Source organism: Chenopodium album, chromosome 8, assembly GCF_948465745.1.
Source record: "Chenopodium album chromosome 8, dcCheAlbu1.1, whole genome shotgun sequence".
NCBI lineage: Eukaryota > Viridiplantae > Streptophyta > Magnoliopsida > Caryophyllales > Amaranthaceae > Chenopodium > Chenopodium album.
This window is the reverse complement of record NC_137841.1, coordinates 57098831-57116934: the sequence shown is the minus strand read 5'-3', so window position 1 is coordinate 57116934 and position 18104 is coordinate 57098831. Positions and strand designations below refer to the sequence as shown.

Sequence of the window (18104 nt, the reverse complement as noted above, 5' to 3'; positions counted from 1 at the left end):
ATTAACATGACCAAGTCGCAAATGCCATAGAGAAGAGTTATCATTAACAACATACACAACATCATTCAAAGTATTTGAAATACTTAATTTAAACATACCATTACACAAATAACCAAGTCCTACAAATTGACCTCCTTTAGACAAAATAAATTTATCTGACTCAAACACCATCTTAAAACCTAATCGATTCAAGATCGCACCGGATACAAGATTCCTCCTAAGTTCGGGAGAATACAACACATCTCTTAAAATAAGAGATTTTCTCGAACTAAAGACTAGCTCCACTTGTCCTTTGCCAAGCACCTTAGCTGTAGAGTCATTGCCCATATAGAGAATTTCTCCATCATCAACCTCCAAGAAGGTCTTGAACAATGATCTATCCTTGCACACGTGCCTCGATGCTCCCGAATCGATATACCACGAACAATCAGCCTGTACACAATTGATTTCAGAAATCATACACATATAATTCATAAATGAATTAAATGAAATTTGTGCACAAGATTTACCTTGTTTGTCTTGGGATTGGCTAGCATTGCCATTCCCATCTTGAGCCTTCTTCTTGCTCATTCTTTTCTTCCAGATTGTGCAATATTTCTTGAAGTGACCGGGTTTTCCACAAACCCAACAAGCACGTGACTTTGAACCATCACCGCTTAACTTAAGCTTTTTGCCTTTATTTTTGTTTGAGTCATTACCCCTTTTTCTCACATTTTGTTTGGCATCCTCCACTACATTTACCGTAGTAGAACTAGGATTTGCATCCTTATTTCCCTCTTGCAACCGGATTTCTTCCTCAATCCGGATGTGAGAAGCCAAACTCTCAAGGTTAACATCTTCCTTCCTATGCTTTAAACCACTTTTAAAGTCTTTCCAAGAAAAAGGTAATTTGTCTATTATAGATGACACTACAAAGGTCTCATCAAGAACTATGTTATGTTGTCTAAGACTTCCTAATACTCTTTGTATCTCATGAAATTGTTCCATAATTGGCCTACTATCAATAATTTTATAATTATTAAATTTACTAACAAGAAACTTCTTGCTAGAAGCATCTTTAGCCATATATTTAGCCTCTAAATCATCCCATAGAGACTTAGCAGAATCATTAAACTGATAGATATCAAAGAGTTCATCAGACATACCGTTGAGAATATGACCACAACAAATATAATTGTCATTCTCCCACTTGTTGCGTTTCCTTGCTTCATCAATAGTTTCCTCCTCCTTCTCCTCGGGTTTCGGAGTAGCAAGAACATAAGCCACCCCAACTGTAGTCAAGAAGAAATGCATCTTCCTCTGCCACCTTCAGAAATCAACACCCTCGAATTTGTCCAACTTTTGAATGTTGGCCATCAATTCCTTAACTTTTGTCATCTTTGTGAATTATACTTTTGGATTGTTGGGGAATTTGTGTATGAACAAGGGTCACAAAAATAGCAAACAATTAGAACGGAAATCTTCGAGGCGTGAACGGAATCACTTTCCCAAAAGTATAATTCCGACCCTATACTACAATCGGGTTTTCACGGAAATTTACTTAGGAGATACAACGAAGAAACAATTGCAATCACAAGTAGGATGATTACAAAACAATGTAAAATAAGCCTTTGGATTTATGATGATGATAAATAAATATTGCAATTGATTTTCTCAAGAAAGAAAAATAAAGAAAACAACTTTTCTTCTTGAAAAGTATCTGACAACATATGTTCCTTTAGAACATATTTATATTAAATGCAAAATAACCAACCTCCATGAAGAAAACTGTTCAACTTCGATGAAACCAACCGTCACAAATACAAATAGCCCAGACTCGCGCCTGATCGGGCTAATCTGAATGACGATTAATGGTGGTTCTCGTGCCCTATCGGGCGGTGGTGGCCCGATCGGGAAAAATCTAGCGAAAAAACTTTCATCGTTCTCGCGCCCGATAGGGAGGTAAAAGCCCGATTGGGCGGCTACCCTGTCTTTTCCTTCACTCCTCTCGCGCCCGATCGGGCGGTAACCACCCTGACCGGGCGGCTGATCGGACTCCATGAAAGACAAATACAGAGCTTCTCTAAACCGAGAATCATGTTTCTCGTTGCTTCTTTGTACTTTCTTCAAAACATTATTTGCTTTTAATAATCTTTATTAATTAATTCACAACACCTTAGCCTAAGTAAATTAATTAATTACCATGAATTTTGTCTAAATTCTCAAAATTATTCAACATAATCGAATTGATTTGAAAAGAGACTAGATATAAGAAGGTTTAAAAGGATTAAACCAAAGTCGGATTTAAACGATTTGGGTTAATCGAACCAAAAAAATGTCACATTTAATTTAATTTTAAAGGTAAAAATTACAGCATTTTAGCTTTAAAAAAATGTCACATTTAACTTCAAAAGTTTATAAAAAAACCAACCAGGAGATTACAATAATGGTATTACAAACTAGAATGGAACTCCTAATTAGATCCACCCACAACAAACAAATAATTAACTCCCATAATTTTCAACACAGAAATGATTCTTGTTTGTCAGCTTTTCGGCCCATAGTATAAACGACAGGACTTTACGGGATATTCCAGTACATATTGTTTGCTTATCAAAATGAACCGAAAAGACACTTGAAAAGTCACCTTGATTCTTCTTCTTTTCAACCAATTTTTACTTTCATTTTGCTAATTAACTTTCTACAAACTGACAAATGCAAAAGTCTTTAAACTATGCCAAACTTGATAGTTGAGTATCACTTGAAATGTATTGTGATTTCTAGTGGAATTTATCAAGATTTTCATCATAACTACCACAAATTTTGATTTTGTTAGACATAGACAAGTTGTGGGGCCAAGTGACCAAATTGGTAAATAAAAAAGACCCCTAGCGACAATTTGGTAAAAAAACTTGATCCGACGACAATTTGGTAAAAAAACCTAACCATATGCGACAATTGGGTAAAAACAATAAACTCCGGCGACATTTAGACCAAAAAAAACTATTTTTTTCCGACAAACTCCTTAAAAATCATAATTTAATTTGTTTTTGTGATTTTAAATTTATTTTTCCTTTTATAAATTTTGAATACCTATGCCATTTCCTTTTTATTTTGCTAAATCTTGATACCAAATTTATTTCCTACCCCTTTTTAAAAACATTTCGTTAATAGTAGGTATGAAACTTAAGTGAAAATTGATACTAAGCATGTAATTTCTTGAAATTGTTATTTCTATAAAAAAAAAAAAAAAGGATTGATAAATAACCACGAAAAACGAACTAAATTAGGTATTCACGAGTAATTTGTTGGAAATTTTTGTATTTTTTGGGTAAAATGTCGCCTGAGATAATTTTATTTACCACATTGTCGCTTAGGGTTAATTTTTTTACCAAATTGTCGCCAGAATTATTTTTTTTACCAAATTGTCGCTAAGGGTCTTTTTTATTTACCAATTTGGTCAATTGGCCCAAGTTGTGGCGTGGGATCATGTTGGTTAAGCTTGGCAAAACTTGTATGTTGTGACACTTCATGGCTTTTGGCTATATAGGACCAACTCGTCGGCCTTAGTACACAATCGTTTTCAACAGGGCAAAGATATTTTTTACCCGAGCCAAAAATATTGTTACCAAGCTACACAAAAGACGGATTAATGATTTGTCTACTGAAAATGAATATTGTCTACAATTACCTTTAATAGAGGATCGTTTATTTTCTAAAGAGTCAGATGTTTAATATATACTCACATATGTTGATTAGAGTATACTCACGTATGTTGATTATAGTATGTTAAAGATAGGTAATTTGTAGCATTTAGTGATTAATTGCTATGTCAAAAATTTCTTTTAATATCGTCTAATCTCCTCATGACCAAAGGTTAGAAAATTAACTTAATTTTGTTTAAGAAATGTGACAATCTACTTTTATCCCTTAACATTTTCACTATACAATCAGTTATAGGTTATACAACACTCTTACAAAGTGCGAAATTATTATTATTATTATTATTTTTTTGTTCATATGCTCACAAGTCACAAGGTACAATCTATTGTACATAGAAAATTGTCTTATCCTTCTACTCCGTATCTTATTGATCGCAATCACCTAAACATAAATGAAAGCTAGCTCCCACAAGATAACTGTACTGTGGTCCTCTTTCATGCACACAGAATTTCACACATACTCCATGAAAATGTTCATCTATAAAAGGTATATACTGATATTGTACGGCACTAGAGTTGCAGAATTTATCGTATATTATGGTTGCTTGCATAGTAAGTAGAGGTTCAAGGGTATAACCGTATTTAAGCTATTAGTGTATACGGAATATAATACTTCACATAAGTAAAAATAAAAACTAAAAAAAATGGCTACAAATCAGTATTCCTGTATAAATCTTGAATCCAATTATATTGGTTTTATACTCACTTTGATTTATTTAAAGATTAGGAAGAACTCAATAAGAGTTCGAAAAATAATATAATTTTATTACAATCTTATCTACTACATATGCATACATGATCCATGCTTCAAATATTCGCAATGATGATCCTACTAAACTATCACCTCTTATGGTCAACTAGCCTTAGGTGAGTTCTCCACTATTTTTGCCAAGCTTACTTAAGCCCAGTTCATTTCATCTTATTTTTGCTAAATTGAAATCATTTTTAATGAAGTGAAATTATTTTTGTTGAATTGAAATTATTTTTAGTGTTCGCTGTTATATTTTTTCATTATAGTTATTGATTTTTAGTGAAGTGAGCTTATTTTTACTTAATGAACTTATTTTTGTTGAAGTGAAATTATTTTTGTTGAAATGAAATTATTTTTACTGAATTCAAATTATTTTTACTAAATATTATCTTTTAAAAGGTGAAGTGATGAACAGGACCTTAGTTAACAACTACTGTATTTTAAATGAGTGCAGAGAAAATAGGAAATTTTGTGTAAAACTACCCTAAAGATAGGGTCATTTGTGAACAACTACCCTTTTTTTTTTATTTGTTTAGAACTACCCACAAGTTTGAAAACATTTAGGTATCACTACCCATTAACGTTTTCCGTCCAATTAAGACGTTATTGGAGCCCATTTTTTTCACTTTTTCCACCCAATTAACTCTCTCAGTTTGTATAAAGGTTTTAATTTACCTTAATTAACCTAATTAGAGTTTTAAATAGAATCCATTTTAGGGTTCATGAGTTTAATGTTATTTGGGGATTTTGAATTCTAAGGTTTGGGGGTATAATTGAATTGAGGTTTTTGCTTAATTTAGCATGAATTGGCCTTGTAATTGATAAAAGTGAAAAATATAGCTAAAATAACATTTTAATTGGACGGAAAACGTTAGTTTTAAATAGAATTCATTTTAGGGTTCATGAGTTTCCAAACTTGCGGGTAGTTTTAAACAAATAAAAAAAATTGGATAGTTGTTCACAAATGACCCTATCTTTAGATTAGTTCTACATAAAATTTCCGAGAAAATATGGAAATTTTATTGTATTTCAAGTAAACACAAAACGTATCGAGAGTTGGCATATAAAATAGAATAGAGAGCAGATAAGATTCATGATGTTGGTGGGGATGGCAGCAGACTTTTATACAAGCATCAAATTTGGTTAGTCCAAGAAAGTATAATCTTGTAATTTTAGTGAATCAAAGCATTTGGAGTTTGTTTAAGTTACATGTGGTATAAATTTCAAGAATTGGTTGAGACTTGAGAGCACAGTTGCACTCACCATCTCCGAGACGCAATATGTTTGGTTGATTCATGAAAATCATGCTAGACTTCCCACTTACCAAACCTTCATATGTAAAATAGTGCAGCTCAATCATGGTGATTTCAGTTCAATCTTGGTGGGACTCATTTGTAAACTTGCATTCAATAAAATACCAACTCCATTTCGGATTATTTACAACAAATAAGCATTACTTGTGAGACATAAAATATTCTTTTGTTACAAATAAAAAGAAATGGATATAGCAATAGTATTTGAATCACACCATTTGAACAAATCCGGATTGGACTCAAAGTTTGTGATCCATTCTAACCCGACCGAGCTTGAACATATTAATAGAGAGAATTGATTTAACAATTGAACACATTTAATCCTACCCGATCTAAACGAATTCGAGCATATTTTTGAACCCAGCTCGAGTGTTGAATATATTTGAGCTTTGGGCATGTTTTTCAAGCCAGAAATACAATTTTTAGACAATTTTTGGCTCAAGCTCAATTACCAAGTTTGGTTAGAAACAGTAATCTCTAAATAGGCGGGAAAAAAGGCCATTTTTAGTCCCTTTTGGCCTGAGCCTAATATATGATTAGTTCTAATCAAATTTGATTGGTAATATATATAGAATCGAATATGACCCAAATCAAACTGAATGACTTTTTATAGACTTACTAGACATCGTTTTCCATCCGAACGAAGTGTCGAATTCAACTTATTATCATTGGATTCATGTGTAACTTTTCCATCATACCAATCTATGAAAACCCATCAACAACATTTGAACACTTGCTAAAACAATGACCATAAATCATTAAAGAGTAGTACCTTTCAAAAAAAAATTGTGTAAATTCAAGTAAATCATCGAGTTGGCCTCCATGCATGGACAAATATGTAACAATCAAGGACTTCAATTTGCAATAATTTCATATGATGAATTATTAACATATTAATATTAATATAAGATGCAATAATAAGAACATGATCTCTGATTCTCTGGCTAGCCAACTAGCCTAGTGCCAAACTTCTAACTATTATTACTATTAATCTAATCATTATTATTATTAAACAAATACAACCAAGTAAGGAAAAAATAATTAAAAAGGGAACCAAAAGTTTTGGCCTAAAAAGAATTACAATCAACTTTTTAATCTGACAGCAAAGATCAATGTACTACTATATTGTTGCAAAAACTCACATGAATGATTATGGGGTAAGTGACACCTTGGGTTTGGGAGTTTTAGAGATTATTATATAAAATAATAGTTGTATGATTGAGCTTCATAAGTTTCCAACAAGTAATAAATGAACTACCGATTGCTACATATTGTTGGAGAGAATGTTGTTAATTTTTGGTGTGAATTTAACTCACACATTTAGCATTATTTGCTACTATGCTTCATGGAGTCGGATTATTGGTTTTGTTTGGTAACTGGCTGTTTGACGGGGTTTTTCTATGGTATTTTGTTATCTTCATATGATCAAAGAACCAAAATATATGCCTATGTTTTATAGCAAAAAAGATTTAGTCATTTGAAAAGATGGTGTTTAATTGTTTATGACTTTCTGTCAAAATAAAAAAAGCTACTTTGAGGAGTGTTTTTTAAGAATGATTGTTTGCTTTTAAAGGACTAACTAAAAACGTAAGTCACATAATGTAGGGAATAATTTCAAGCCTTTAAAATCTCACTAGCTTGAACCCCACTGTGATCATACACTAAAGTACCATGACGTCCAAAGGGAAGAAGATAGAGCAAAAGAGTCGCCAACAAGTTTTTTAGGAACTTGTAAACCATTCACGAGGTGAAGGTTACACCCCTTAACGATCCAAGAGATCGTCAACTCCGTAAGGTCATGAACCAAATAAGGGTTCGGGGATGATGGTACAAATCCAACCTAAAAGAGATTGAACCTGCCCTAATAATAGGCCTCTACTTTATTCTGCTCGTATTCATGTGCGCTTTCTGACTAACATACAATCAATAGGATTAACCCTAAACCTGTTGAATCTATGTTGGTTGAATTTAATGCACAAACAAACTATTATTGACGATCAGTTGAATTATAATCATAATTAACCTAACAAGATTATTAATTATCTTATTAAGCGTGGTTACAAGTACAAATTCCCTTTAAGCATGCAATAAAGGTGATCAAACAATAACAATATAAAATAATATGTGTCAAGCAACATAATAAATAATCAACACCATTAATGATAATAATATCAATCATAATCATAATCATGTTAAAGCATAGCAAGATTCTAGGCATGATACTAACAAGATTAATAACAAACCCTAACATGTCACTAAACAATAAAAATCAAAGCTTTAACCCTAACATGATACTAACATGAATAAATATTAGGAAGAGAATAAAAGGCATCATAGCAATCATATTTAATATTAAAATTAACCTAGACATGATACTAGGAATATCATAATAACAATATAAACATGATTTCTACATCATAATATCAATTAATCAATTAAAGTACTTACTTTGATGCCTCGTACCTCTTTCTAATAACAAAATACACACGTCAGTAACTTCAAGGAAAATAATAAACAAACAATTAAATTAAATAATTGAAATAGAGATTTGGGACCAAACCCCCAGAAATTAAAACCTTTCACGTCTAGGGCGAAGGCAACTTCGAATATGGCTAAGTGTTTCTAGATCTTGTGAATGCGGAATTTTGTATTTGAGAAAAAGCTAGTTTAGAAAAAGAGAGAGAGAGAGAGAGAGAATAATCAAGAAAATCTTGATGAGAGTTGGTGATTGAAAAAGGGGAGATATGACCTCTATTTATAGGAAAAAAAGAGAGTCGAAGAATTAAGAAAAACATCCAAATTCGAATCGAAATAAAACTCGTAGACAGCAGTTTTTGCGGATTTTGTTTTTATCATATCTTTTGATCCAGAAGTCCAAATAAGGCATATAATATGTCGTTGGAAAGTTCTTGAAGTCTACTTTCTAACCCAATTGAAATCAGATTAAAATATTTTGTAGATAAAAAGATATAGCCGAAATAGTAGGACGGTATCAGTTTTGGATAAAGTTTCATGTCTCATTCATATCTTTTTCGTTATAGCTCGGATTTAATATTATAATATATCATTAGAAAGATAATTTAAAGATCTATCCAACCATATAAAATTTGGATAAAAAATATGAGGCACGAAAATAATATCTAACTGTCTTTGAACATGTTTAAATCCGAATAGAATTAGGACTTTAAAAAAGGAAAGTTTTATAAAAAAGGAAAGTTTATATTTAAATCAAATTCCTTAATCTTATCTTTTCAAAAAAGGATAATTAAGATATTTTAGAAAACTTATAGAAGATTCTAATCAATCCTAATTAGTTTAGGAATAGGATTAAACCTTTGGACCCTCCTCATGATCATTGGGTCGTAGGTAAAATCCAGTTTGGGCCCAGTTTAGTAAATTGACCATAATTTCCTCAATATTCATCGGAATTGGGCTTATAATATATCGTTGGAAAGGTCTTTGCAAGCCCCATCCAACTACACCACTATTGGACCCATATCATGGACCAAAAAAAAACTGGATTGGCTGTTTACATAAAATAAAGTTTTCAAAATCAGGGAGAAAAAGAAATAAAACTTTCCGCAACACTAGATCTTTCCACACTACGTTTCATTCGATTATGATTCGACGTGAAAGACACTCATCACCGGGTTTGGTTTTGGGGAGACACAAATGGGTGTCTACACATAACAAATGTTATTACGTGCCTGATTTTACTAAAAATTGATACTTTGGTGACTCAAACAATTAATTCCAAATAGTCAATGCAATTAAATGAGTGAACGTGAATTAGCTAATTAAACTCATTGACTAACAAAGCCATAATCAAGATTCAAGAGTCTTGAGGACCTGTCATAAACTCATAACAAATAAAAGAAGCTTATAATACAATTACAGAACATGATAAATGCGATTCTTAGGACTGTATATATCATAACCGTATAATTATATACTTCGTACATAATTAACCATTGCACCAAAGTATTATGAAAAAGGGGATGAAGGAAAAAGGATCATAATAAAAAAAATATATATATATAAAAAAGTGAGTAATGCAATTTATAATCAAATCCACATCCCCACAATGCCACCATTGGAATTTAAGAAAATTTCCAAAATTATACCCATGAACATTTACTCATAAAATTTCACAAGTAAAACAAAATAAAAAAAGAAAAAAATGAAAAAAAAAAAAAATTAAAATTAAACATAATTCATCGTACATTATTACATTATCAAAAAACTCTTGAATTTTTTGTTAGATGACGAAGCTAAGGTAGAAGAAGAAGAACAACTAGTAGAAGTAGAAGAAGAATCACCTGATTGAGAATTTGAAAAATGATAATAATGATGATTTAGTTTATCATCTTTATTATCCTCCTTCCCTTTATTATTGTCATCAACAACAATTGAAATAAAAGACCCATTTTCATCCTCCCTAACTTTGTGCAAATCCCTCTCCAACTTTGCTTCTTCCATGAACATGAGTTTCCTTTGCAATTTCTCCTCAGCATCCCTTAAAAACTTGAATTTCGGGGGCGGCGAAAGCTTCACCATCCTGTTAAACTCAGCATCACTTGATGCTTCATACATTGGATGATAACCACCATTACTTTGACTACTATGATTCGAAGCCGGTGTCAAAAATGGAGGGGACGGAATTGGTGTTAGATATGGAGAAATTGTTGCATTACTATTAGTAGTAAGAAAATCATTCAAACTCTTTGATTTTCGATCTTCAGACTCCAATAAATCTTCCTTTGTTTCTTCATTTATAGTAAACAAAAATCTGGGTGGACCCATAATCATCAATTCAGCTTCTAAAACACCATTTTCACCTTCCAATGGTTTTACCAAGTAATCTTGCTTGTTAATTTCTTGTTGAAATTGGGCATCGGCTACTCTTGTCGAATCGATTGACGATTTGTAAGATTTATTCCAGCAAAATCTGAAGCAAAACCCACTTTGTTTCGGGTTATTGCTTCTGTTATTCTCCTTAATCTCTCTGTTATTCATAATAATCCTCCTTTTCCACCATAATAAGTAGTAAATTTCAGCAACTAATGCTAACAATAAACATGTAAATACAATACTTAAACCAATTCCAATCCTGGTTAATGACTTCATCGACATTTGTTCATAATATTAAATCTCATTTGATTAAACTAATAACTCAAAAATGAAGGTAAAATAGAGTTAAATAGAGATCTTACTGAGAGTATTTTTTTCTTCATCTTCATCACATTATTTTTGGTAATAAATACCCACAAAATATTTTTGCCTAATTTGTAAATGGGCAGAATTTTTTATTGGGTGCAACTTCCAAATATTGAAGATTTGAGGATGGAGATTTAATGGTGGAGAGAGAAAGAGAGAAATGGATAGATGTAAAAATGGAAAGAAATATGGAAGTATATGAAATTAAAAAAGGAAGGGGAATATAATTAATAGGTGGAGAAATATGTGAAATTTGGTTCGAGGAAAAATTAAGGAGGAAAGCAAATTGGGTGAAGCAAATGAAAATGCAAATGCAAATGGTGTGAGTGTAGAGCCAGAGTAGAGTTCTCACATCCTCCAAGAGAAGATCACATGGGAAGACCAAACAAAAAGGTAGTGTACTTGTCACCATCTCCTACATTATTTGCTCATGTATAAGTTTACATTCTTTTGAGTTTCTGGGCAGAGCAGAACAAATTTCAGCAGAGCAGAGCATATTTTATTATTATTATTATTATTACTACGTATTATTATTATTATCATTATCATTCTTACTATTATTATTATTATTATTATTATTATTATTATTATTATTATTATTATTATTACTAGATGAAGTCTGTACGATTCATGGTTTTAAAATATTAGATAAATATTATTATTATTTATGTGATTAAAATTGTTATTATATTAGTTTTAAAATATTAGATAAAATTCCTAATCTCAAAAGATAATATTTTATATTTAATTATTTTAAACTTTAAAATCTCATTCGCCAATTTTGCTTACGTGGCATTTGAATTATTTAATTGTAAAAGAAATTAATAATATCTTATTTAGTTGGCTACCACTTAAATTTGTAATCCTACATGGCGCGCTAAGAAAATTAAATTCTACGTGGCTCTCTAAAAACTCGGGGAAAAACTCCACTTTAAATATATATTAGATTATTATTATTATTATTATTATCGCATTATTATTATAATCATTAAATTTTATTATAAAATATTAATTATTATTATTATATTAAATATAATTATTATTAGTATTATTAAATATTATTTAATTATTATTTTTATTTGTATTATTATTCAAAATTAATAAATATTATTATTATTATGATTAATTATTATTATATTTAAATATTATTTATTATCTTTAAATATTAATTTTTATTATAAAAAATCAATTATTACTATTATTATAATTAATATTATTAATTATAAGTATTATTATTACTATTATTATCATTATTATAGTTACTATTATTATTAGTATTATTATTATTATTAAATATTAGTTAGTATTATTATTACTATTATTATAATTAATAATATTATTAATTATAAGTATTATTATTGTTATTATCATTATTATAATTACTATTATTATTATTATTATTATTATTAAATATTAAATATTAATTATTATTAATATTAATATTATAATAATTATTATTTATATTATTATTATTAAATATTAATTTTTAATAATAATAATAATATTAAATATTATTTATTAATATTATTAAATATTAATTTTTAATAATATTGTTATTATTAATATTAATTATTTATTATTATTATTATTAAATATTAATTATAATTATTTTTTAAATTAATTATTTATTATTACTATTAAATTTTAATTATTATTATAATAATTCAATATTAAGTATTATTTTTAAGCAGAGCAGAGCAGATTGAAGCAGAGTATAGTAGAGCAGCTTTAAAAAACGGGGCATAAGTCTACTCCTTCGTAGACCATGTTCAGTTCAACTTAAATTAAAAAATATACAAATATAAATATAAAACATTCAGTTTTGTAAAAATAATTTCAATTCATTAAAAATTAGTAACTTTGTATAAGAAATATAATAGAGAATCAATAAAAATAATTTCTGTTTATTAGCAAAAATTAATTTCAGTTCAACAAATACAATTTCAGTTCAGTAAAAGTAATTTCAGTTAAGCAAAAATAAGGTGAAATGAACATAACTTTAATCATGTGATAATTGACACGTTAACCCTTCATTTTACTAATCATAAACGAAGTATTGGTATTAACTTTGGCTATAGTAAGTATTAAAAATATATTTAATTATGCAAGATATTTTTAAATACGTATTGTTATAAAATTTTATAACATTAACTTTTTAATATTAAAATTAATATTTAATTATATTTATCTAAGATCAAATTACTGTGTGCACATGTGTGTTAAGTTTGAATTTATTCTCTTTGAAAAAAAAAAGTTTGACTTTGTCAATTATTTTAAGGCAAAGAATACAATTTATTTGATGCAAGGTTAAATTTTAAGAAATTATATTTTTCTTGTGTTTTTTACTTCCACTACATTTTTTTGTTATCCTATTTGAGAAAGTGATTTGAAAAGGAATGTACACATCTATCTATATATATCCCTACCTTTTAAAAAGTATGAGATACTCTGTAACTCTTATGAAAGGTATTTGGACAATTATACCCTCTAAAATATTTAATTACTTAATTGCCCCCATTAATGTTAATTAATACGTTTTTAAACTCTTAAAAATAGAGTGCGGATATTTATACACCTAAAAATATTTATTTACATATTTTTCCTCATTAATGCTAGTAGCAACTAAAATTGTGACGTAAGGCCAAACCGAAAGAGTTTCCCTTAGCTAGATATGGTGCGCAAAGCCACCCTAGTTATATGAAAAAATTCAACCATATACACCACATGTCTACAACGAGTAAAAAAAACGTAATGGCAAGCGGTTCAAACCACCTAATGGCAAGCGGTTCTGAACCGCATGGGCTTAGGGGGCTTGCCAATAGCCATCACTACAAGAATACGCGCGTTTATCGATGGGAAATACCGATGGCCACTAAAATCCATCTGTAAAAATATAATTTACCGATGGTTTTATCAAGCCATCGGTATTTTTTAAAATACTGATGGCCTTACCATCGGTATATTATTTCCGATGGTTTTCATCCATCGGTAAAATCTTATTTTTTAAAAGAAAAATAATTTTTTTTACCGATGGTTAAAAGCCATCGGTAAAATAAAAAGGCATCGGTATTTTACCGATGGCTTTTAGCCATCGGTATTTTACCGATGGCTTTTAGCCATCGGTATTTTCTTAAAATATTAAAAAAAAAATTAGGAGGAAACCCTAAATGATTAAACGGAGCGTCCCCCTTTCACTTTATCTTTCTTCCTCCTTCATTCACACCTCTCTTCTTCTATGTCCTCTATCCTCTCATTCTTTCTTCTCTCTCCTCTCTCATCTTCTTCTCTCTTCTATCTTCACCTTTTCCTCTTCTCCTTCTCTTCTCTGACTTTCCTCATCCCTTCTCTACACAAACGTCACAATTTTTTGGGGTTACCACCATCACCATCACGAGGTTTATGCAAAGATTACGGTTTTTTTTGGTCAAACTCGACCATGAAAATTTCCAGATTTGGAATTTTCATGGTCGAGTTTAACCATTCAAACCCAAAAAAAGAAGAAATTTAAAAGGTATGTGAATTTTATGTTTAATTTTGTAAGTTAATTTCGTTTGTGGATTTATTTGTGTGATTTTTGTGGGTTTAATTTTATACCATTTTCGTGGTGTGTGTTTGTTGAATTTCGTGTGTTTATTGTTTTTTAACTTTAATTTTCATCAATGTTTGATTTTTTTGTTAATTTTTGTGGTTTCTTTCAGCTTGATTTTTGTGGGTTGTTTTGTGTTGATTTTTATTGATTTTTAGGGTGTTTCGGGTGGTTGACAGGGTAAAGTCGTATCCCCTAATCAAAAGTAATTCCTAAATCCTCTAACTAATGTAGATAGGGAATTAGGGTCGAATCCACAGAGAAACGAGTCTTTCTATTCCTAATTAATTAATATAATATAGATTATAAAGCAACCAATATATTGTAATCAAAGGAACCTAAACTACGAAGATTAAGAATAAGGAGAAAACAATGAATAAAAGGCCTAGGGTATAGGTTCGCCAATAAATAATATTCCAGGGTAAAACATAATAATCAATCATCAATGCATACATTAATCAGATCATAAAGGGCTTTCGCTACGTATTACAATCACACAATTAATCTACCGGTATTAAATCTCATCTCTCGAATCTCGACTTAACCATTTATAAATTAACCTGCCTATTGAAACTAGACCTAAACATCAATTCTCATCTGTCGAATCTCGAATCAATATTGTTAAACTCATGCATAAAAGATCTGCGAAAATCTAGTCACAGAGCATTAAATCAATCAATAGGAAATTAATCTAGCATTGACAATTAACAACAATAAATTACCCTTTCATATTATTTATGGATCCCCACATACCCTAGAATTAAACTACTCAGACATAATTAAATCTAAACTTAACAAAGCAATTAAACAAGCGTAATAAAAATAATCAAATAAAACTAAAGTAAAGAAATGAGTAATACGGATAAATATTAAACCTAAGAAAAACAAAACAAAAACCAAGTGACTAAAACTCTCATGCCCCCTGCTTTATACGTAGTATAATAATAGGATAGATTTTGATAGAAAGTCAAACATCTAATCCTCCTCAAAATAAAACTATTACTCCTAAACCGATAATCAACCAAACAAAACCCAAATCAGCAACAATAGTCCATAGAAGCATCAAGCAGCCCAAAACACTTCCCAATCTGGAATGGGCCCGGCAAAATCATGCCCAACAGAAAGATATTATTTGGGCTACTTTCTTTGACTCAATTTCCTTCCTTGGTCCGTAATAATAGCTTGTAAAATCTTGGACCTCTTCACATATCGAGCCCTTAATCACCGGATTAAATCTCTTTAACTCGGCCTTAGGCTTAAAATATATAGTCATAAAATACGATTCGACTCCAATGTCTTTGTAGTGGCTCAATAAGCTCGGAAATCGTCATAAATATGCAAATTCCTGCAAAATAATACCAACTCTAGAAAAACACTAGAAAACGTATATTAGTATAAAAAATAGCTCCGTAGAGCTCAAACAAGCACAAATATGACCGTGGGACGAGAAATAAAAATATATATAAAATAGACTCATCAGTGGTGGTTGGTGGCGTTGAGTAGTTTACGGCGGTGGTGATAGGTGGAACAGGGTTGTGGTGGTGGTTGGCGGTGCTTAGTGGCTTACGGCGGCGGTGTTGGGTTAGGTAGGCAGGGCCGTAGGGAGTGTTAGGTAGGCAGGGCCGTAGGGAGTGTGGGGTAGGCAGGGGGTGGATAGGCAAGGTGTGGGTAGGGGTTTTAATTTTTTTTATTTTTATTTTAAATTACCGATGGCCAAAAGCCATCGGTATTTCAAATATACTGATGGCTTTGACCATCGGGAACAAAAAACCGATGGCTTTTGCCATCGGGATTTAAAAAGGCACCGATAGTTTGTAACCATCGGTAAAACCATCAGTATTAAGTTTACAGATGGATTTCCATCGGTATTTTTGACGTATTATAATTCGATGGTTTTTTTTATCGATGGCAGCCATCGGTAAATGAGATACCGATGGTTTTTTTACAATTTTACCGATGAATTTTGGCCATCAGTAAATGGATAATTTCTAGTAGTGCATTCAAAAGGCAAGCGGTTCAGAACCGCTTGCCATTAGGGGAGAATGGCAAGCGGTTTGGCGCCAAAACCGCTTACCATTTGTTTTATTTATTTTTTTCCAAAATTTATATTAATTAATAATAATAGTATTAGTGACCTGTTTTGATATACATATTAATTTGTCATTATAATAATAATAATAATAATAATAATAATAATTATTATTATTATTATTATTATTATTATTAATTAATATTAATAATTAATAATAATTAAAATATTACAAATTTAAGAATAATAATACAATAACAACAATAAAATGCATAATAATAACATATATAACAATCACAAATAATATATAGTACTAATTGAAAGGAATAGTGTCTTTCGAACAAGTGTATTATTCTGATAGTGGGTTCAGACTTATTAGAAAGCTAATATATTAAGTAAGGTCAAGTGATCGGAATGCCTAGGTGGAGGTTTCTTCCGATCAATAATATTAATGCATAATTAATATTACAGCTTAATCTTGACTGAACCCTTCGGGTCACACCCTTAGCAGTAAACGAACCGACTCGACGAATTAATTCGGAAGAAATTAATTCGTCGCCCGAATATTAAATATTTAGACATCGGAAATTCGAGCTTAGAGCGTCGAAACCGAGCGTCGGAAGTCGAGTAAAAAATAGTAAAAGACGAGACGACAAAATTAGTAATATATCAACAATGACCAAAATACCCCTGTCATCGGAACCCCGAGTGCTAGGGGTTAGGCAAGCTAGCAGCCCGCACCATGTGCGAGGCTTGCTAGCAAGCTACGGCCAGCAGCTCGCACATAATGCGTTGCTTGCTGGCACGCTGCAGCTAGCAGCCCACACATGTGCGAGGCTTGCTAGCAGCAGCCTTTGGCAGCAGCAGCCTGCACAAGCGTGCGTGGGCGTGCTGGCCGAAGAGGCTGGCAGCAAGCAGCCCGCATGTGCGGGGCTTGGCTGGGCCGGGTAGCTAGGGCCGTGGTCCATGGGAGTGCATGTGAGGGAGTCCTCAAGTGTGAGGGACAAGTGGCACAAGAAGAGGAAGGAGTGGGGAGCAAGTATGGTCCTGTAGGCGTCGCTCGAAGTGCGCCTACGTTAAGCACGTTGTGAATATGCTTGGCACTCATAGGAAGTGGGAATTGACATATACGATTAGGGACAAGGAAAGTAGGGAGCCGCCAACAAGTTTTTAAGGAACTTGTAAACCGTTCACAGATCATTTAAGGCAACCACGAATAAAGGGACAACGATAGGCAACAACGATTGACCCGTGAAGGTTACACCCCATTCATAATCCATGAGATTACTAACTCCATATGGTTCAGAACCACGAAAGGAGGATCGGGGATGATGGTACGAAGTGAGACATGGAGTCACATTCGCCCGTATTGGCCTCTACTCGATTCTTATAGTGAAAAGTGATTCCTGCGATCTCAAAGGCATGCAAACAAAGATTCAATTTGCTCCAAACTATTATTATGCTTAATTGGTTGAATATTAATGCAACATATAATTCTAAAATATTT

At 31.4% G+C, this 18104-nt stretch overlaps 1 protein-coding gene across 1 annotated transcript; it reads right to left on the bottom strand.

Annotated features, from left to right (window-relative positions):
• Window positions 1–9992: 9992 nt before the first annotated feature.
• LOC145643075 (uncharacterized) lies at window positions 9993–10898 on the bottom strand. Its single transcript, XM_081694239.1, has one exon. It carries the CDS (start codon window positions 10896–10898, stop codon window positions 9993–9995), a length of 906 nt encoding a protein of 301 aa, XP_081550365.1.
• Window positions 10899–18104: the final 7206 nt, after the last annotated feature.

What these genes read in the sequence shown, in the direction of transcription:
- LOC145643075 (XM_081694239.1), bottom strand. Translation starts at nt 10,898, where the DNA reads ATGTCGATGAAGTCATTAACCAGGATTGGAATTGGTTTAAGTATTGTA.